A 23,075-nucleotide genomic window follows, 5' to 3' on the forward strand; every position below is an offset into this window, starting at 1 on the left:
TAATTCATGTTCCTACAATTTACCAAACAAAGCAGCCAAAGACATTTTCAATAAACTTTTCTTTTTAGAAATGGACATTACCTTGGGTTGCCGCATTCTGGTGAGTGATCTTAGAACCTTCAAGTTCAAGTCACTGTTTAATAGTACCCTACCAAGTGCAATAAGGTGATTTGTAATATGAGTAAACCTCTTTTGAAGATCCAAAATTTCCTCTCCAGGTTTCATACGAAACATTTCGTATTCTTGGGAAAGAGTGTTGAGTCTTGACCTTTTTACCTCTTCAGTTCCTTTATGTGCAGTCTCTAGAGTATCCCACATTTCTTTGGCAGATTTTCAGTTTGATACTCTAAAGAACTCGTCAATGCCAAGTGTTGGTGTGAGGATGTTCTTTGCTTTGAGATCATACTACACCTTCTTTTTATCCTCATCATTCCATGGAGATTTGGGCTTTACTTCTCTTACGCTGTTGATTATAGTGAAGGGTTCATATGGTCCTTCTTCAATTGCATTCCATATGTCCAACTCTTGAGATTCTATGAAGATTCTCACTCTGATTTTCCAAAAGTCATAGCACTCTTCAACAAATCTTGGAGGGCGGTTGATGTTGGAACCTTCTCTTAGGAATGATCTTGAGACCATCTTCGATATATGGTCAGATTTGAGAATAACTTACTCAAAAATAGCTCTGGTGCCATTTGTAAAACTAAGATTGCAACTAAGAGGGGGGGGGGGGGAATTAGTTGACTTAATATTATGGCCACATTTTCCTCAAAATCAAAAGTTAAGTGCAACGGAAAACTTATGCAGAAAATTGATAAATAAAATCAAAAGATAAAAGGGAGAAGAGAGTACACCGAGATTTTATTCTAGTTCACTTTCTTGTCCACTGAAGGCTACGTCCAGTATTCTTGTAGCACGAGATTTATTCACTAAATATTATGAGTTGTAGTTACGATATCTCACTCCAAGACCTCTATGTACCTTACACACTCACTAATACTTATATCACTCTTGGAAACACCTTTTCCAAGTGACTCTATCGCCTTTCTTATCACACCCGTGTGAAAGAAAGTAATTTGCAATAACAATGAAGAATATACAACAATGGTAGGATTGCCTATACAAGTATGAAATGTAATATCACTGGCAATTTAATAACTCTTTTATATACTCAATAAATAATGCTCTTATATTTTGTAAAACTTGTGAAACATTTTACTTGAAGCAACTCAGAAAATTCAGTTTGAAAATTTAAGAACAAGTTGCAATAAGTGCAGAGAAATGTTTCAGAGAATTTTTAGAATTAACTTGAAAGTTTGTGTAAGAGTTGTGTGAGAGTTATGTGTGTTGTACATGAGTTTCAATGTCTTTAAATAAGTTTTCTAACCAGCCATAACACCTCTTAGAAATGGTAGGAATTGATTGGAATGAAACCATTTCGTTTGGAATGAAAACCATGCACTTTGAAATCTGAAAAATGGTGCAACAACTCTTAGTAATCGATTAAAAGCTTCAGTAATCGATTACCCTAACTCGCTGTCCAACTAGACATTTAAATTTAATTAGAGTAATCAATTATAACCTTGAGTAATCGATTACCCAACTTTGCCAAAACTGGGTAACATGTTACCCATATACAATAATCGATTACCCTGCACAGTTTTTGTTGGATAATTGATTTTCTCACTCATGTAACTTGTTAATTAGATACAGTAACCTGTTACACACTATTTTTGAAAATTGTTTTGTTTATAGTTGAAGTGTTTCATCTAAAAATAGTTTGAGCATTACTACTATTGTATATTCAAGAGTATAGGATAGAAGTACCTATTTAGACTTAGACTAATTTGTCTTGAAGCTTTGTCTTAATAAGTATTCTTCATTTTCTTCTTTTTGGTGATATTGGTGTCTTCATCAAAACCTTGCCAAGGTCAAGAGCAAAGATCTTCTTCACAATCTCTTCATGCATTCCTATAGATGCATTAAAAAGTTTATCATAAGAATGATAATTATGAGAATTAGTTCCACTAACCTCATTATCACTTGTCTTGTAGTTGCATTGAGTCATGAGGCAAAGCTTAGCATTTTAATCATCACCCAATTCACTTCAATTATTTTCTTCTCCGTCTCCACATACAATGTAGGATTTCTTACCTCTCCTTTCACTTTTCTGTTAGACCTTTTATCCTTCTCATTCTTTTTGGGGCAATTGGCACACATGACTTTTTTGTGTACTTGCTTCATACAAATATAACATGTTACTTTGTGCTGAGAATTGTTATCATTCCTTCGGCTTTAATCTTTCTTTGCTTGCCTTTGGAACTTCTTAAAGTCTCGTGTTATCTCCTTCAATTTCAGGTGAATTAGAACTATCTTATTTATGATGTTTCTACACTTCTTTAACCTTTGATGTGATGGCCTTTAGAGCACCTCTATTTTTTTATGTTCGATTTTATCTTCCAATATTAGATATCCAAGTGGCATTTTATGTTCCTTAAGCCTCCCAAATAATGTAGCAATGGACATGGTTGAAAGATCAATTGCTTTTATGATTACAGTCACCTTGGGTTGCTAAATCCTATCAAGACATCTTAAAACCATGTAGTTAATTTATCATTTGCAAAATCTTTTCATAAATCAGTAAAATGATTAACAATATGAGAAAAATGTTTTTGCGCATCACTAATATTTTCATTTGGAAGCATGCAAAAAATTCCATATTCATGCATTAGTATATTCATTCTAGCATATTTTACTTCACTAGTACCCTTATAGATAACTTCCAAAGTATTCCGCACATTTTTAATACTAAAACATTGAGAAAATCTAAAGAACTCACCATAAGTAAAGGTAATAATATTCTTAGCTTTAACATTGTTCTGAACTCTTTTTTTCAACATCCGTCGATAGAGATTTGTGTTTATCAACCACTTCATTATTTACCATATGGTGGTCTATGTGGTTCATTCTCTAGGATATTTCTAGTTATTACAAAGATTAATCTATCAAGTTTAGATTGGATTCACTTGTTAGTATACAAGGGTACTGCACACCGAGAAGGGGGTGAATTCGTATTTGGCTACTTTGCTGCTTCAATTGCAATATTCAATTTACGCCTCTTAATCGATAACCTAATCAAATAGACGAAGAATTTTAGCTTGTGTAACTCTAGATAATCGATTAACATGAAACTGAGATCCAATTTTTAAATTTTAATTTCAACTTAATCGATTAACCAATCAATTATAACTCAAGCTAGAAAACTCAAATTACTCTGATTTTGACTAATTGATTTCAATATCATCTATTCAATTGTGAAAACATATTCTAAACAATTTCAGCGTAATTCAATTAATTAACGAATGTAAGCGTAGAAACTAAAAGTATAGAGAAAGAAAAGATAACACAATGGAATTATATTGGTTCACACCAAGAACGATACTATGTTCAGTCTTTTGGTTGATTTGAGGATTTCCACTATTTGAGGCTATCGTTTGAATACAAAACAAATCAGCAAGGCTTGGTCCTAGTTGATTCCCACAACCTCCTAGCTTATATGGTAACCTACGACGATCACAACCTCCTAGATTTAAGGATTTGTCACCTCTAATCTAATTGTTTCCTTTCCATTCAAATTTCGTCGAATCTTGTTTTTGATACACATCTTCTTGTGGGAATTGTCATAGACAACTAAATTTCATCAAAGCATTTTTGACAAACATTTCTCTCTTTCTTTCCGTACACTAAGAATTGGCATAGACAACTAATTTGTGGCAATTTCGAGAATTGACACTAGTAGTCAGTTTGTGGGAAATGAATTGGCTCATGTAGCCATATTGTTGGTAGTTTGATAATTGACAATGGTAACCATATTATGAGTGTATTCGAGATTAGTTCTTATAGTGCTGTAGTAAGAATTCAATAATAGAGAATTGAGTTGTTTTATCTAGGGAGGTGTGGTTCACAACCTGCTTGCATATTTTGGGTAGTACCACATAATTTCTTAAAGAGATGGTGATGACTCAACCAATAAGTATTATTTCGTGTCATTTAAAATTGTTGCAAGCTATACAATCAATACCAAAAAAATTAGACGATATTGGACATACCATTATAAAATCTATTTGATATCTTCTACTCCTTAACTCTTACATTTAACTTTAATATGTCCTTTTAAGTGGGATAGTTTATATTATGATATCAATCATTTTACTTGAACATCTTTTCTTTTGGAAAGTATTAACTAAGTCGAGTTGATAGTGTGAAATATGTTTTTTTATTGAAAAACAGATTAATAAATCATCAAACTTTTGAATTTTTGTTTAAATCATCTTAATCCTCTTCAAATCTTTTAAAACAAGAATACGTTTTTATTTATAGGTTTATATATATAAAAATATAAGTAGTATGTCTGGTTTAACCAATATGCGGTTTAATTACTGAACCATTGGTTAAACCACTATACCAGTACCCTGACCGGTTTGATAACCGGTACAGTTTTAACAACACTGCTTAAAACTATAAAACTCACATTTTCAAGATAGGATCTAAGATCAAATATCAGAAATCACCATAACCTTAGGAAAAAAACCAAACAAACTAGAGATAAAAAAAATTAATAAAACAAAATTCTTTTTTATTGTGTGACGAGTTTCTTCACCAACCTGGCTTAGTGAGTTTACTAACCGACCTAAAACAGGGCCCATCCAGCCCTTCATACAAATTCCATCTAATTGAAACCAAAGTTAGCTTAGGTTAGCAATGGAAGACAGTTTCAAAGTGCGTCGAGACAGAGCCTTCGGTTCTCTTCCAATACCTTCATCTTCTCTTCATTCTCTCTGGTCTCTCACCAACGACGAAATCAACCCCAATCCAACACACAAACCCGAACCCGAATCAAAACCTTTCTCCTATTCTGGCGCCGCAACATCTTCCGATTTCCGGGTTGAGCTGGAGAAGGATATTAAAGATCTCGATGAAAATGGAGATGACGAAGATGATGGTAAAGCACCTCGTGGTGGGGTCCCTAAAATTGATGGGTATGATGATGAACAGTGGCAGGTTAGGTCTGGTATTGGCCTCGATCGAACACTTGACTACGAGGTAAGAATATGGTTTCGTGATTGATTTGTTTTTTTTTTTGCATTTGTTTAAATGTATGCCTTTATTTGTTTATCTTGTTTTGCTAGTTTGAAAATATCCACCATACTTAGTGAGTTGGACGAAAGTCTTAGGCTATGTTTGAGAGTATGGTTTTGGAGGGGAAGGGATGACATTGGAAAGCTTTTCCTTTGTTTGAGAGTTGGACAAATGAGGGAAATGTTTTGGAGGGTTTCTCAACCTGAACACTTACATTATCATACTCTCAAAGGTAGAGATTTTGTCTTCATTTCTCATTCCCTTACTACCCTTCCCAGCCCTTTCTCTCATAACTCGAGTTTTGGAGGGAAGGAAGTGAAATTGAAGTTTCAGAGAGAAGTTGAAGTCACAAAGTGTATTTCATAATGGTAAAACCTTTTCTTTCCTTTCCTTCCCCATTTAATTCTCAAATGGACCCTTAGACTATGTGTGAGAGTTATGAGAGAAATGGAATTAGAGTGATCAAAAGGCTACGAAGAAGGAATTGTCTGTTTTGTTTGAGATTATACAATTTAGATGGGAGGGTAAACTTATGATTATATTAGAATATTTTTTATTTTTCTTTTAAAAATGTAATTAACAATAATGGACAATAATATACTAAAAATGTTGATGTATTTTTATATTTTGTCTCCAAAAAACCCTAAATTATGGTAAGTTGAAACTCTCCAAAACATTTCTCTCTTCTTCATCCAACTCCCAAAAAGGGTAAGGTTTTCTAAAGTTATCTCTTCCTTTCTCCTCCAAAATCATACTCCCAAACAAAGTCAGATCTTAGCATATAAATTATTTATATAGATATATTGCTTTTTTTCTAAGGCAATGTTTTTGACATGAGGGAATGGGGAGATAGAAATTTTTTGCAGCTGTCTGGTTTGAAAGCAGTGCTCACACTTTATTTCTGCAGTTCTCTCTTGCGGACTATTAGCTATATCCATAAATCATGGATCGCCTTGTGCAGGAAGAGGAAGATTCTATAATCGTGATGAACTATGACTCACTTTTTAAAGTTCAGATTGAACCTGCCCTCAACTAGATACAGCCACCAAAGTTTAGTATTTTTTAAATAAAAAGAAATTGTTTGAATCTACAATTAGGAAAATGATATTTTAAAGTGAATTTGTTTGTATAGTGTGACTAAGGAGTGGTGTATTTAGCCTTATATCATTTTGTAGACTGAGATCTCTATGCACTTTGTTAAAATTTGGGATTAATACATTCTTACTTGCTTACTCTAAACAGTCTAAAGATAAAACGTACCTCACATGTACCTTGTTTCAAATTGTTGGTACCATATATCTCTGTTTTTTAAATCACAAATGCCAACCAGTGCCTGACACTGAATCAAAAGATAAACTTTTCACTGGAAATACAAATTATGAATTTCCAATAATTATATTTATAACCACTTTCCTAAAAAATAACCTATTTTTGATTCCTTGATCAGTGTCTTAACCAAAATCATTTTTGACTTTATGGTGTTTTTTTTTGTGTGTTGTTGTTACTGTTCATTGCAACTTTTCGTTTTTGAACTTTAGAGTTTAAAATGGGGAGATACTAAACTTGACGGAATCATTATATACAGGATGAGGAAGATCAGTATGACAAACAGGCTATTGGCAAGGATAACTCGGGTGATCGCCTGTACATGAAGGATATAAACGATGATGACATTGGGATTAGTTCTCGCAATGTTCTGCCCTCTACATTTAGAGATTTGGTTAGAGACCCACGTGCGAATCACTTGGCTGCGAGGATTAGGCTGAAACAGGATGATGACGCAAAAACTAAGAAAATTGATTCTTCGATTGTCTCTGAGAAATCTGCTCCAGACATTGGTAGTGGTGATGCTATGAACCCCAAGTCAATTTTGAAGAGTAAAGGTAATCCTTCAGAGCCCAAGTCTCACAAACGTGTTCGGTTTGGTTCTGAATATGATGATATGGATAATGATGATGAGCCTGATAGAGGTAACGATGAGCCTGAAAGAACTAGAGATGTCCGCATGAAGGCCTCTTCAATGGAAGAGGATTTAGCTTTAAATCAGGAATCAAAATCCCAAGAATTTGCTTCAGCAGTTCCAGATTATATCCGTAATCCTTCGAGATATACACATTATACTTTCGATTCTCCAAGTGAAATGGATGACCAATCAAATAAAGCAGCATACATGAGCTTCCTTACACAACTAAGGGAGTCAAAAGCTGCTTCTGGAACTGGATCACAAGCAGATGATGCTTTGGATGATCTTCCATCAGTTACCTATATATCAAAGAAGAAATCTGGTGATGCCACCATGGGTGAGAATGAGATGGTGTCAAAGCAAAAGCTTGATGTCGGCAAAGAGTTGATGCATAGAGGACCCTTCACTGTCAGCATAGCAGCTGGTGACACCGAAAATAATGATGTTTGTGCAATGGAGGAGGATGAAGCTGAAGACGATACAAAAAGGAGCTCACAGAAGTCAAACCGCCAGTACCGGAAGAAAGTACAAGGTGAATTGGAGGAGCCTGTTGTGTGACAGCGGAATGAGTTATTGAGACTTGTAAAACTTGTCAAAACCAGACTACTGATTTCTGTTTTTTTCCTTTTGGGTCATCTAACTAGTGCTCCCTTGCTTAAATTCGTGTAAGAAATCATGTGACTATTGTCTTATGTTGTTAAATGTTACAATAACATGAGAGAATTGAATCTGTAGGTCCTATTTTCAATCATGACGGATACATTAGGTACCTCTATAACAATGCCCCAATCTACTTTTCAACATGATGGCGAGAGGAGTAAAAGTTTGATTCAGTTTTGTGCAATTCAATGACCGAATTGAACATAAAAATATGTTTCAATTCACTTCAATTAATTGCAAATTTTACTGCAAGAACTAAGCCGAACTACTCATGAATGGTTTGGTTTTACGTTTTTTTTACATCAAATTGAAAGTTCGAAATTGATAGTTTAAGAATTTTTTACACTTTTATTAAATCATTACGTATGAACTACTTTTTCTAAAGAGTCACTAATGATTTAAATGAATAGTCGATGATGTATAAATGTGTGTAATATAAGAACCAAGCTGAACTACTTATGAATGGTTTGGTTTCACGTTTTTATTTTTTACATCATATTGAAAATTTAAAATTGATAGTGTAAGAGTTTTTATACTCTTGTTGCATCATTTATATGGACTGTTTGTTTTTTATAGTCAATAATGAATGAAAATAAATGTGAATAATATACTAATTGTGTATAAAACTTTTCATTGTTAGTACATAAATATCACATTCTTGTTAGTAATACATATAATAACTATGTAATTAGGAATAAAGAAAGTGATCACATATACAATAATGTAACCCACAATTACTAACGTATATATCAATTGGTGACATCTATAATAATTCAATTCATGATTTGTAACATACACGACAATTTAGTAATATATATACTAATTAGTAATATATATTAATTAATAATATATAAATTAAAATTTACAATTGGTAATATATATAACAATTTTGGCTTCATATTTAGTTATTATATATAGTGCGCTATGTGGGAAATGAGAACAATTGATATGAATTATTATATCTTATTTGAACGGCCAAGATTAAAACAACATTATTCTCTAGTATATATTTACTTAATATATTGTTTGATTCGGTTCCAATTGTTTCTAATTTTCTAAAATCATGAATTGAACTGAAGATAAATGGTTCCTTAAAAAAATAACCGAGCCGAATTGCTATACCGATTAAAACCGACATGGTTTGGTTGTTTTTACCAGTTTCGTAGTTTAAATTGTAACCACTTACTCCAATCATGACAATGGTAGAGATAGGACTAAAAAATGTAGGTTTACTTAAAGTGTATAGAACCTTAATAAATTGTGTGTTTGCAAGTAAGTATTATTATGAATTATTGTTTTTTCAATTATCCCTTAAACTTTATTTGGTGGTGAAATTAGTCTATACATAAAGAGAATATAAATTTTTTAATATATCAACAATGAAATTGTTTCCCTCAAACTCACAAGAGTAGTAGTAGGTTCACCACTAAAAACTTTTGTCTAAATATAAATTAATTGAGAATTAAAGGATAAGTAGTTGTAGTGGTGAAAGGAGATAATAGAGATATTGGTATATAAAAAATTAAAATTAAATAAAAAAAATGAGTTTCAAAATTAAAAAAATGCATGAGTGAAAATTTACAATTGTTTATAATTTAACATTATTTTTATTGACAAATTTCCCCAATATTAAAAGTTTAATGATTAATTGAAAAAATTATGATAGTTACTTGCAAAAGACATAAAATTTAATAGTTTTATGGACTTTAATCTAAAAATTATATAGTAAATTATTTTGGCGTGTCTAAAATCGATTGAAATAAATGGTGCTTGAGAAAGCACTATTGAAGAATCTACAATGTTTTCTTGAAAAAATGTCCTCATGTATAGAGGACTTACCTAGCTTTCTTTAAAAAAAGATGTAGTATTATAGTCACTTTACAATGTTTTTCCAAGAAAGCGGTGTCGTATTAAAAGATTTTATGACACTTATTTCTCATACCATACAATATTTAGAAGCGTTGTAGAGTCTAATCTAACATCCTACTGCATTTATATAGATAACACTTGCAAACACATTGAATTTCTAAAACTATAGTCCGAGAAGTGTTCTCATTCGTTCTTAGAAGAAAAATCATCGGAGCCATTAATCACACTATAGAACAGATCTTGTTCAAGTAAGGTCATGACCTTTTGACTCCTGTTTCCCTACTCCTGTTTCCCTACTCTCGTTTCCTTTATATAATGTTTGCTAATTACTCACGATGTGAGTCTAAGTTCATATTTCTGTATTTTATAACTTGATGTCTCTTTGTGTACATGTAGATCGAACACTGCAGTTAATTGGCTCTTTTGAATTCAACTATCTTTACAATTTTATATTATTGTTATTGATTAGTGATTTTGATTACTCTATTTAAACAATGATTGTTCTACCTTTGTCATATTAAATAGTATAACAGTCTTACTAGTGCTGCCAAAATGTAGAGGCGCTACTCAAATCGTACATTTGTAATCTTCTTCCTTATTTCAAAATATTTCTCAAATGTATGTTAATGACATGATATAAAGAAGAATGAGATCATACAAATAGAAAAATAGATGCAACACACCGTTTATGTAACGAAATGAATATAAATGGAGTGTTTATGGTGCATCATGAAATAATAACATGTCATGTCACAGAGATAATGGTAACTTGTAAACATAATTGTTATTGTCATAGTATTATTATTACACTAATATCATTATTAATTTAATCTGTCATATTAAGTTCCATCTTTAAGTCCCGATGAATTTTGTACAAGTTTTATTATCTTGATTGAATGTGGGTCGTTTGTGTATGATAAGAAATGTTCCTTGCTCATTTTTAATCTGCATTTAGATCTTGGATAGAGAAAGAGGTGTAATATTTTTTTTCATTTTTGAGTGATGTTTACGTACTATTCCAGTTACGTGCATCTTTGTCAACAACCATAGATATAGAATTGAGTAAAAGAAAATAAAAAGTTTCAAATATTCCTCTAATTATTAAAAATGGAGATGCGGGGTATCGATCCCCGTACCTCTCGCATGCTAAGCGAGCGCTCTACCATCTGAGCTACATCCCCAACATGTGAATCTTTGACATTTCCAAATTCACAACCATTCCAGAGTATTTGGTAACTATTTTTCAACATGTCTAGGAGCCTTTTTTATATTCTTTGAAAGAATTAGCCCAATTATCAAATCAAGCCTCATCCCTATATCTCTCTTATCATACCTCAATTAATGGATAATCATTAAAATTTGGTCAAAACTCATGCAATAGGTTAAAAGCATTCCATTTCTTTAAATACCGAGCGAAATGTTATAAGATTTATGTCTCTAATATCTATCATAATAAGTACGATGATTTTTTAAATTTGATAAGTTAGAGTACTTTTTATTCTACATGTCTTGTTTAAGTTTTGATTTTGTCTAAATGAAAACATATTTATATCTTATAAATTTGTCTCAATTTGAGTTCAAAAAACAATATCTCAAATAGAGCTCAAAGAAAAATTTGTTTCAATCTAAAATTTGAAACACATCATAATATTTGTCGTAAATTGAGTTTTTTAAAATTGAGTAAAACTTAATGTCAAAATTAAATCAACCTTGAATGAAAATGTTTAACAATATTTGAGGTATTTAAAATTAAGTCAATTTCATAAAATATAAATATCATCTCTTACTATAGTCAATATGTTTTTGTGTATAAGCAAAAAGTGACTTCGCACATTCTTTAAAATTAATCATCCCATTCTCTAACAATGATTATAAAAAATACTTTAATTACTAATTACATCTGATTGATATTTGTTGTTCAATAATTGCATGAAAATAGTCAATCAAAAACTAAATAAATTTCACTTTAATGAGAAAAAAATGTGATAAATTTTTTTGTCCCACAATATCTCATGGTCCTTATTACTACTTACATTTGATAATATTGAAATACTCATATTTTGCTTATATGCAGAGATGGGGATGGGGCATGTAGTACTTTCTCATGCCTATATTATATATAGTTATCTGTGTAGATAATGAGTATATTGAAATACATAATGAGTTTTTAAATTTAAGTATATATTTATATGTTTTGTAAATTTAAGTGTATATAAATATAAAAATACTTAAATAATAAAATTTATATACATATTAAATTTAGCATTATATTTCAATCGCTAAAATTTATTATACAATAATATAAAAATATATAATATATAATAATAAAAAGTGTAAAATATATAAAATATTTAATTAAAAAATAAATTTATATATATGGATACTTGTGATATATGTATTATGATACATGTAGTATGAGTATTATGATATTTGCTCTTACCCATAAATTATTTTTGTGGATACTCATAGGACGATTATTTTTGTCAGGTTAAGATCCTCTCTAGTATTAGAGAGTCCAATACTAAAATGCGACATCCAAAATGATTTCAAGATTTATTATTTTATATTTAAAAATAATTTAAGATTTGCAATGATAAATTTTTTAAGACCACATGTTTTCATTTCTTCTAATATTGAACCCTCCACTACCGAAGAGAATAAAAGTTTCATTGTCATCCTTATAGATGATAATATTTTCTTTTGGTTATTAAGAGAGGAGAAACATGAAAGAACTAGACTAGAACATTTCTGGGACAATAACATCCCGTACAATCAAACATAAGTAAATCTCTACATAAAGTTGATGGATCCTCCAACACATGCATACCCAACTCTAGCATGTGAGACATATTAAATAAATGATCTGTCACTCGGTTAGCTTCTCTATGTGTGTGAACATAGCGAGTTGTCCAATCCCTTTCCAACTAGGATCTAATCAATTTCATCAAAGATTTATGAGGATGAAGAATGTCACAATCATTATTAATCAAGTTAACCGCAACTTGTGAATCACTCTCGATTATTAATCTTGTTTCACCTTTACTCCAAGAAAGAGTAATAATAGAGAATATGCCATAGAGTTCCGACCAAAGCACACTAGAAACTCCCAAGTTTTAGCAAAAACCAAATATCCATCTTCCCGAACCATCTCTACAAACTCTATAGATGATAATATTTGAAAGACTAAGGTTTTCTTTGGTTTAGAGGTGAAAAAGGTAGGAGAGAAGATAAGAAGATAAAGTATGAGTAGAGAGAATAAAGAAAGAAAGATAATGAATTTTAAGGGTTGTTTAGTAGGAGAGAAAGAGAGAAAGAGATAAAAAAGAAAGAGAGAAAAGAGAAAGAGATAAATTTTGTATGAAACACAATACTCCTCCATTCACTTTCTCATCTACTAAGTAGAGAAACAAAAATTGGTAGGACCCACCAAAATTTTCTACCTCTTCCCATTTTCTTCTCTCAACAAAATCAGAGAAAAAGAGGAACTCTCTCTTTTCTCTATCTTCTTATCTTTTTTCCTGTTAAAATTTTTCTATGTTGTTAAATATTTGATAACTTTGGAAAAAGTTTTTGTTTGGGTTGAAGGAACTAAATCCCCTCTCTTCTTTGCTCCAATGTTAACTTCAAATGTTTTGCTTCCACAAAACACAATAAATTGAATATTCCAATCTCTCTCTATTATCTCCTCTTCCTTCATACCAAATGATCCTCCATTGCCACATATGATACTCTCCGATGAGAGATAATCAGAGCCAATAGTATAATTCTGTAGAATTGATCCTATTCAAGTAAGGTCATGTGTATTTATTTCCCATTTCATTTACATAAATGCTTTCCTTTTGCTTCAAATTCACAATGTGGGACTAAATTCGTGATGATGATGCCTATTTTATAACTTGACATCTCTAATGTACATGTAGATAGGTCACTGCAGTTAATTGGCTCTTTCGAATTCATCTAAACTTTATAAAAAAAAAGAGAAATTGTTGTTTTCATTGCTTAGTCATTTTTTATTACTATAGTTAAACACATATTTTATCCACCTGCAACTGATGCTTGCCTTTCTCATATTAAATGAGAGTGTTATTAGTGCTATCAATGATCAAGATAGAGATGTGCTTCTGAAATAATCAATGGATAATACTTATTTATCCCTACAAATATCTCCACTTTTATTTCTATGGAATATTCCCTATGTTTAATCAAATCCTTTCCTAGTTATTTTTCTTTTGGTAGTTGTCTCTCCTTTTGCTTCGATATTATAGGGAATATTTCTATGAATTGCTTGTTCTTGAAAAAATGAATAATCAGTTATATAAAAAGTCAAGCCTTCTACATTCTCGCAACATTTTATGAGCTTGAATTCAATCAAGTTTTATTAATTTTATTGTTCAATCCTTCTCATTCATTTAAAGTGGGGACCGTATTACTTGATGCAGCGATGATAGTATGGTTATAGAGATCGTCGCAACCACATCACATTGCAATTGCAGTGTGACTCTGAATCACAATGACGCGACTATATCAAGTCGCATCGGTCCGCATCGAATTCAAAAATATTTTTTAAACACAAAATAATTCACACTGCGTCGGCCACAATCCACATTGCAACGACAACAATGACCGAATCACAGTAATCACAACCATCACCACAATCACGACTACAACTGTAATTTAAAACACCGGTCATTCTTATTATTTTATTCAACACCTGGTTGTTTAAGTGGTAGCCAGTGATCAACACCTGGTTGTTTAAGTTGTAGCAAGTGACAAGGGGATTTGTAGAATTATTACTTAAATCACTTGACAAATTATTTATATCTATCTAAATAATTCAATGACTTGAACCAAGAGGAGTGAATAAGATATGCAACACAGTTTATGTACAAATGTAATGAGGTATAATCTGAGGTAATGTAGCATTGGTGGTGCACCTTGAAGTAAACTTCATGAAAGCAACCATTTCATAGCTAAATTGTAAACTTGATTAGTATTCTTGTTCCAATGTCATCATTTTTGATGTCATGCTTATCTTCATTGTTACAGCCAACGGCTGTGTATAATTGCTTTTCAATGGATATTCATGGATATATCTATTTGGATGGACACTCAATGCATCAAAACAACAAAAATTCAAAAAATGGCGTTAATTGCTTTTCAATTTCATTTAATATTTAAGAAAACTAAATTCAAGCAAATTCATTCATGTGTATATAGTTAATAATGAAGCGATTATGTATAAATCTTTATATTACCAAATGAATATTAGATAATGAAGCGATTATGTATAAATCTTTATATTACCAAATGAATATTAGATAATGAAGCGATTATGTATAAATCTTTATATTACCAAATGAATATTAGATAATGAAGCGATTATGTATAAATCTTTATATTACCATTGCATAAGTATTACACACTCTATAAGTATTTGTACTTTTACACGTAGAACCTTAAATGTTAGCTCGTAGAATATTGCAAAAAAAAAATATTTGTTTCTAAAAGTTCAAAAAATCAGTTTTTTAAAAAAAAAATTGTTTTTTTAAAAAAAATTGATTTTTAAAAGTGTTTTTAAATGATTTAAAAAGTGTCTTTTAAATGTGATTTTAAAAAATGTTTTTGTTGAGATAGTAGTTTATAAAATAATGATTTTTTTTTTCAATAGTGTTTTTAGTTCCAATAAAAAATTAAATGAATTAGATATTCATCTATCTAAATCCATAAAAATGGAGTCATGAATGATTGAATGGATTGGAATCCATCCATTAAGTTTAGATATAGATGAATTTGAGAACTTAAAATATAGTTTAAATTGATTTATATGGATTAATAGATGACTTTCCATCCATCCATTAGCATCCAAATCCATCCATCTAACACCCTTAATTACTAATGTAAACCCTCCTATTGCAGCCGGGCGAGAGAGGTCATGAAGGTCCTATGGCTAGGCCTAAAGCCAAGTCAGGATCCCTTAAGGTCATAGAGGACATATTTCACCTTGAAGATCACATGGAGGAAGAGCATCTATATCCTTAGGATTTATTTTAGCTTAGTTTAATTTTATTTGTATAAGTTGTAATAAATGAAAATTTAATTCTCATGTAATCTTAGGATTTTATTTAGTTGTTATTTAAGTGTTTCATTTATTTTCCCATAAAGTCATGTAATTTAGGGATTGAGAGTTTAATTATTTATTTCCGTGTAACATGATCCATTAGCATCCAATAACTAACCCTATGCATGACACGTCTAGACATTATGATTTAAGTTAGCATGATCAAGTGGCACGGCTAGAGCTTTTGAATATTGAAGTTCGCATGAAGATATGGCATGGCGCCAAGCATGTGAGTTAGAAGCTAGGCGCCTCATTTAGGGCGCCATGTATGAGACCTTTTGTGCTAAGTGTGTTCTTTTGAATGTGGCATGGTGAGAAAATTCAAAAGAGATTGTTGGAGAGGCGTGTTCCAGTCCATAAATATAGCACACAATTTCAATTTCAAAGGCCAAGTCCAACCATCCAATCGAACTCAAGAAGATCATGGCCAATGATATTTCACATACCAACTTTGACTAAGTTAATTTAGGATTTTATGTTTGTTTTATTCATTGTTTTTCATAGAACCTACGTGGTTGCCTATTTATGTAAGTCATTATTTATTAATGGAAGTTAAGTTTAATTTGATTAAAAATTTAAGTTGTTTTTAGTTGAGATTTGTTCTCCTAAAACCTATCTTGGTCGTGACCAACCCTTGTTCTTATCAAGCATCCTTGCTTCTGGTGAACTACCCCAACTTATCAAGCAATCCTCTTGCTTGTGGCGCTCCATCTTTCTTATCTTAACCATTTATTTCACCAACATCACCCATTATTCCAAACTATAGCATACTCCATACTCAACCCACCCTAAGTTACTCAACCAACCTTACCAACCTTATCATTTCCACATACCAACTGTGACCCTTAAACTCAAACCTTAGTTTCCATCCTAAATCATCTCCAATTCCACCCACATAATCCTAATTCAATCAACCCTATAACCGAGCCTTAACCCTCATAAAAATCCTACCTTTAAGACCCCAACCGTGACCAAATACCTACAACCCCAAACACACAAAATCCTATCCTAATTACTACACACAAACCCATAAAAAATTGGCCTAAAAACTTAAATAATATCAAAATCGAATTCTGATTTATAAAGCTCATAAATTCAAGCTAAAAACAATCCTAAAACAAATGCAACCCTAAGAGATTTTCATCAAGTGGTTATCAGAGCTAGTTTTAAGCTTAGAGATGTCTTGTCGAGAAAGGAGTCCCACAATCTCACCAAGATCAACCTCATTAACCGTGATGATTCAAAACATGATGAATAATCAATTCCAAACTCTTCAAAGGCAATTGAAGGATTCATTATGATATGCGGCTTGATGCACAAATACATGGTGAATCAAGTGACCATGAATGGAGGAGGAGAATGCCTAGAAGGGCGAGGCCATGAGAGGAGAGGCAAGATAAGAAGAGGCAAAGTGATAGGCACAATTCTTCCAATGCCCATGATAGTGAGAGGAGGAGAAGGCCTAGAGATGATAGACATGACACTCCAAACTGTGGACAAATGAGGCATGGAGATCACAACCGTAATGAAAGGAGGAGAGGAGGAGATCTAGATGGAGTTAAGTTCAAAGTCCCTATATTTTTGGGGATGAGTGATCCAAATGCATACTTAGAATGAGAATTAAAGATTGAGAAAGTCTTTGGTCGCCATCACTACTCTGAGGAAGAGAAAGTGAAGGTGACAACCCTTAAATTTAAGGAGTATGCCATGGTGTAGTGGGATCAATTCGAAAAATCTATAATGAGGTGTGGAGATGTAGCCATGGACACTTAGGCTGAAATGAAGATGGTGATGAGAAAGAGGTTTATACCTCGTTCCTACCAAAGGGATGTGCATAATAAGATGCAAAGACACCCAAGGATCCCAAACTGTGGATGAGTATTTCAAAGCCATGGAGCTGGACTTGCTAAGGTCCAACCACAACGAGGACCATGAGGCAACTATAGCTAGGTTCCTTTATGGGTTGAATCCAGAAATCCAAGATGTGATGGGGTTATAACCCTATGTAGAACGTGTTGGTTTGGTTCAAAAAGCTATGAAGGTGGACCAACAAATTAAGAGGAAGAAGTCTAAGTATTCCTCTAGCACTTCAAAGTTCCAATCTTGGAAGGATGAGCCAAAAAGGGAGAGTCCTAAAATTAAGGAGTGTATATAGTTAATAATGAAGCGATTATGTATAAATCTTTATATTACCAAATGAATATTAGATAATGAAGCGATTATGTCTAAATCATCGTTGACTCTTTAAAAAAGTAATCCAAATGAATATTAGATAATGAAGCGATTATGTATAAATCTTTATATTACCATTGCATAAGTATTACACACTCTATAAGTATTTGTACTTTTACACGTAGAACCTTAAATGTTAGCTCGTAGAATATTGCAAAAAAAAAATATTTGTTTCTAAAAGTTCAAAAAATCAGTTTTTTAAAAAAAAAATTGTTTTTTTAAAAAAAATTGATTTTTAAAAGTGTTTTTAAATGATTTAAAAAGTGTCTTTTAAATGTGATTTTAAAAAATGTTTTTGTTGAGATAGTAGTTTATAAAATAATGATTTTTTTTTTCAATAGTGTTTTTAGTTCCAATAAAAAATTAAATGAATTAGATATTCATCTATCTAAATCCATAAAAATGGAGTCATGAATGATTGAATGGATTGGAATCCATCCATTAAGTTTAGATATAGATGAATTTGAGAACTTAAAATATAGTTTAAATTGATTTATATGGATTAATAGATGACTTTCCATCCATCCATTAGCATCCAAATCCATCCATCTAACACCCTTAATTACTAATGTAAACCCTCCTATTGCAGCCGGGCGAGAGAGGTCATGAAGGTCCTATGGCTAGGCCTAAAGCCAAGTCAGGATCCCTTAAGGTCATAGAGGACATATTTCACCTTGAAGATCACATGGAGGAAGAGCATCTATATCCTTAGGATTTATTTTAGCTTAGTTTAATTTTATTTGTATAAGTTGTAATAAATGAAAATTTAATTCTCATGTAATCTTAGGATTTTATTTAGTTGTTATTTAAGTGTTTCATTTATTTTCCCATAAAGTCATGTAATTTAGGGATTGAGAGTTTAATTATTTATTTCCGTGTAACATGATCCATTAGCATCCAATAACTAACCCTATGCATGACACGTCTAGACATTATGATTTAAGTTAGCATGATCAAGTGGCACGGCTAGAGCTTTTGAATATTGAAGTTCGCATGAAGATATGGCATGGCGCCAAGCATGTGAGTTAGAAGCTAGGCGCCTCATTTAGGGCGCCATGTATGAGACCTTTTGTGCTAAGTGTGTTCTTTTGAATGTGGCATGGTGAGAAAATTCAAAAGAGATTGTTGGAGAGGCGTGTTCCAGTCCATAAATATAGCACACAATTTCAATTTCAAAGGCCAAGTCCAACCATCCAATCGAACTCAAGAAGATCATGGCCAATGATATTTCACATACCAACTTTGACTAAGTTAATTTAGGATTTTATGTTTGTTTTATTCATTGTTTTTCATAGAACCTACGTGGTTGCCTATTTATGTAAGTCATTATTTATTAATGGAAGTTAAGTTTAATTTGATTAAAAATTTAAGTTGTTTTTAGTTGAGATTTGTTCTCCTAAAACCTATCTTGGTCGTGACCAACCCTTGTTCTTATCAAGCATCCTTGCTTCTGGTGAACTACCCCAACTTATCAAGCAATCCTCTTGCTTGTGGCGCTCCATCTTTCTTATCTTAACCATTTATTTCACCAACATCACCCATTATTCCAAACTATAGCATACTCCATACTCAACCCACCCTAAGTTACTCAACCAACCTTACCAACCTTATCATTTCCACATACCAACTGTGACCCTTAAACTCAAACCTTAGTTTCCATCCTAAATCATCTCCAATTCCACCCACATAATCCTAATTCAATCAACCCTATAACCGAGCCTTAACCCTCATAAAAATCCTACCTTTAAGACCCCAACCGTGACCAAATACCTACAACCCCAAACACACAAAATCCTATCCTAATTACTACACACAAACCCATAAAAAATTGGCCTAAAAACTTAAATAATATCAAAATCGAATTCTGATTTATAAAGCTCATAAATTCAAGCTAAAAACAATCCTAAAACAAATGCAACCCTAAGAGATTTTCATCAAGTGGTTATCAGAGCTAGTTTTAAGCTTAGAGATGTCTTGTCGAGAAAGGAGTCCCACAATCTCACCAAGATCAACCTCATTAACCGTGATGATTCAAAACATGATGAATAATCAATTCCAAACTCTTCAAAGGCAATTGAAGGATTCATTATGATATGCGGCTTGATGCACAAATACATGGTGAATCAAGTGACCATGAATGGAGGAGGAGAATGCCTAGAAGGGCGAGGCCATGAGAGGAGAGGCAAGATAAGAAGAGGCAAAGTGATAGGCACAATTCTTCCAATGCCCATGATAGTGAGAGGAGGAGAAGGCCTAGAGATGATAGACATGACACTCCAAACTGTGGACAAATGAGGCATGGAGATCACAACCGTAATGAAAGGAGGAGAGGAGGAGATCTAGATGGAGTTAAGTTCAAAGTCCCTATATTTTTGGGGATGAGTGATCCAAATGCATACTTAGAATGAGAATTAAAGATTGAGAAAGTCTTTGGTCGCCATCACTACTCTGAGGAAGAGAAAGTGAAGGTGACAACCCTTAAATTTAAGGAGTATGCCATGGTGTAGTGGGATCAATTCGAAAAATCTATAATGAGGTGTGGAGATGTAGCCATGGACACTTAGGCTGAAATGAAGATGGTGATGAGAAAGAGGTTTATACCTCGTTCCTACCAAAGGGATGTGCATAATAAGATGCAAAGACACCCAAGGATCCCAAACTGTGGATGAGTATTTCAAAGCCATGGAGCTGGACTTGCTAAGGTCCAACCACAACGAGGACCATGAGGCAACTATAGCTAGGTTCCTTTATGGGTTGAATCCAGAAATCCAAGATGTGATGGGGTTATAACCCTATGTAGAACGTGTTGGTTTGGTTCAAAAAGCTATGAAGGTGGACCAACAAATTAAGAGGAAGAAGTCTAAGTATTCCTCTAGCACTTCAAAGTTCCAATCTTGGAAGGATGAGCCAAAAAGGGAGAGTCCTAAAATTAAGGAGGTCGTGGGCTCACACAAACCAAACCAACTAGCCATGGAGACCAACATCAAAACTAGAGATTTAAAGTGATTCAAGTGCCTTGGCAGAGGTCACATTGCCTCACAATGTCCTACAAAAAGGACAATGGTGATCACTAATGGGGTCGTTGAGTCCCAATCTGAACCATCTAGTGAAGATGAATGTGATGAGGATGTATTTATGCCAGAAGATGATATCCTAATATTAGGAGACTTTTGGGAAGCCAAGTCAAAAGGCATGAAGATGGCCAAAGGTTCAAACCTTTTCACTCAAGGTGCTTGGTTCGAGGGAAAGTATGCACCTTGATCATTGATGGAGGTAGCTGCACAAATGTGGTTAGGCAAAGGCTAGTGTCAAAACTAGACCTTGAAACTAAACCACACCCCATTCCTTACTGTCTCCAATGGTTAAGTGAGATAGGGAAACTAGACCTTGAAACTAAAGGGAAGTACCATGATGAGGTCTGATGTATGACTCTTATGGAGGCTAGCCACATCTTGTTAGCGAGACCATTGAAGTTTCACCAACAAGATCTCATTTATGCACCATGGCACAAGGTGGTGTTAACCCCACTTAGTTCAAAACAAGTCAATGAGGACCACAATAGGCTAATGACTAAATTGGAGGAAAAAAAAAGAAATGTGAGGCTAAAGCGAAGGTGTTGGCTGAGCCTACACTTGAAAGTTTACACACCCCAAGGCTGAAATTTTCTTTCTACACTTAGCCATTCTTTGCAAGGTCATGGCAAGGCTAGAAAAATGATTAAGAGTGAAGCAAATTCGAGATCGAATTCACTCCAAGGAGGATGGGATGATGTAAACTCTCCTAGGACATCTTTTGATTCAAAGGGCAAGAGAGGTCATGAATGTCATATAACTAGGGCCAAAGCCAAGTCACGATCCCTTAAGGTCACAAATGACACAGTTGACATGGAGATCACATGGAGGAAGGTCATTTATATCCTTAGGATTTATTTTAGCTTAGTTTAATTTTATATGCATAAGTTGTAATAAATAAAAATTTAATTCTCATGTAGTCTTAGGATTTTATTTAGTTGTTATTTAAGTGTTTCATTCATTTTTCCATAAAGTCATGTAATTTAAGGATTGAGAGTTTAGTTATTTATTTCCTTGTAACATGGTCCATTAGTGGTCAATAGCTAACCCTAGGCATGGCACGACTAGACATTAGGATTTAAGTTAGTGTGATCAAGTGGCACAACTAGAGCTTTTGAATAATGAAGTTAACATGAAGATATAGCATGACACCAAGCATGTGAGTTGGAGGCTAGGTGCCTCATTTAGGGGGAAAAGCATGAGACCTTTTGTGCTAAGCGTGTTCTATAAAATGTGGCACGGTGATAAAATTCAAATGAGGTTGTTGAAGTGGCACGTTCAAGTCCTTAAAGATAGCACACGGTTTCAATTTCAAGGCCATGGAAGATTTAAAGATAAATAGAAGATAAGGTGAAGTCGTTGAGCCTAAATTCAGCAAGCTTGGGTCAAGGGATACAATTCAAATCCTACATAGAAGGCATTTTGGTTCAAAGGATTAAAGGATTTTAAATTCACATTTGACAAAAATTAACGAAGATCAAATCTTGTTAAATTATCTACTAACCAACTCGGCTCAACAATTCAAAGGGCCAACTAATTTTATCTCCCAACCAATTAGGCCAAGACTCCTTCAAGACAATCAAAATTCAAATCCTTTTCAAAACAAAAATACCAACTTGTTCTCGGTTCACTTAAATCAAGGACAAAGGAAGCATTAGAAATGAAAGATCACAAGGACATCATGATCAAATTTTCCCTAGAGGACCTCAGACAAGTCTAGGACAAAATTCAATTCCCTACGTGTTCAAATTTAAATTTTAAATTTGGCTGAAACATCAAAAAGGCCAAGTTCAACCATCCAACCGAACTCAAGAAGATCATGGCCAAGGGTATTTCGCATACCAACTTTGACTAAGTTAATTTAGGATTTTATGTTTGTTTTATTCATTGTTTTTTCACGGAACCTATGTGGTTGCCTATTTATGTAAGTCATTATTCATTAATGGAAGTTAAGTTTAAATTGATTAAAAATATGAGTTGTTTTTAGTTGAGATTTTTTCTCCTAAAACCTATCTTGGCCGTG

The 23,075-nt window shown here is 32.9% G+C and overlaps 1 protein-coding gene and 1 non-coding gene across 2 annotated transcripts; one reads left to right on the top strand and one right to left on the bottom strand.

Moving 5' to 3' along the window:
- Positions 4,702-7,903, top strand: LOC109358898. The gene is made up of 2 exons (XM_019603383.1): positions 4,702-5,103; positions 6,725-7,903. Exons 1-2 carry the CDS (start codon positions 4,762-4,764, stop codon positions 7,658-7,660), a joined length of 1,278 nt encoding a protein of 425 aa, XP_019458928.1. The 5' UTR covers positions 4,702-4,761; the 3' UTR covers positions 7,661-7,903.
- On the bottom strand, positions 10,740-10,812 carry TRNAA-AGC. Its single transcript has one exon. It is a non-coding gene; the product is annotated as a tRNA-Ala (tRNA).

Source organism: Lupinus angustifolius, chromosome LG10 (genome assembly GCF_001865875.1).
Source record: "Lupinus angustifolius cultivar Tanjil chromosome LG10, LupAngTanjil_v1.0, whole genome shotgun sequence".
Lineage (NCBI taxonomy): Eukaryota > Viridiplantae > Streptophyta > Magnoliopsida > Fabales > Fabaceae > Lupinus > Lupinus angustifolius.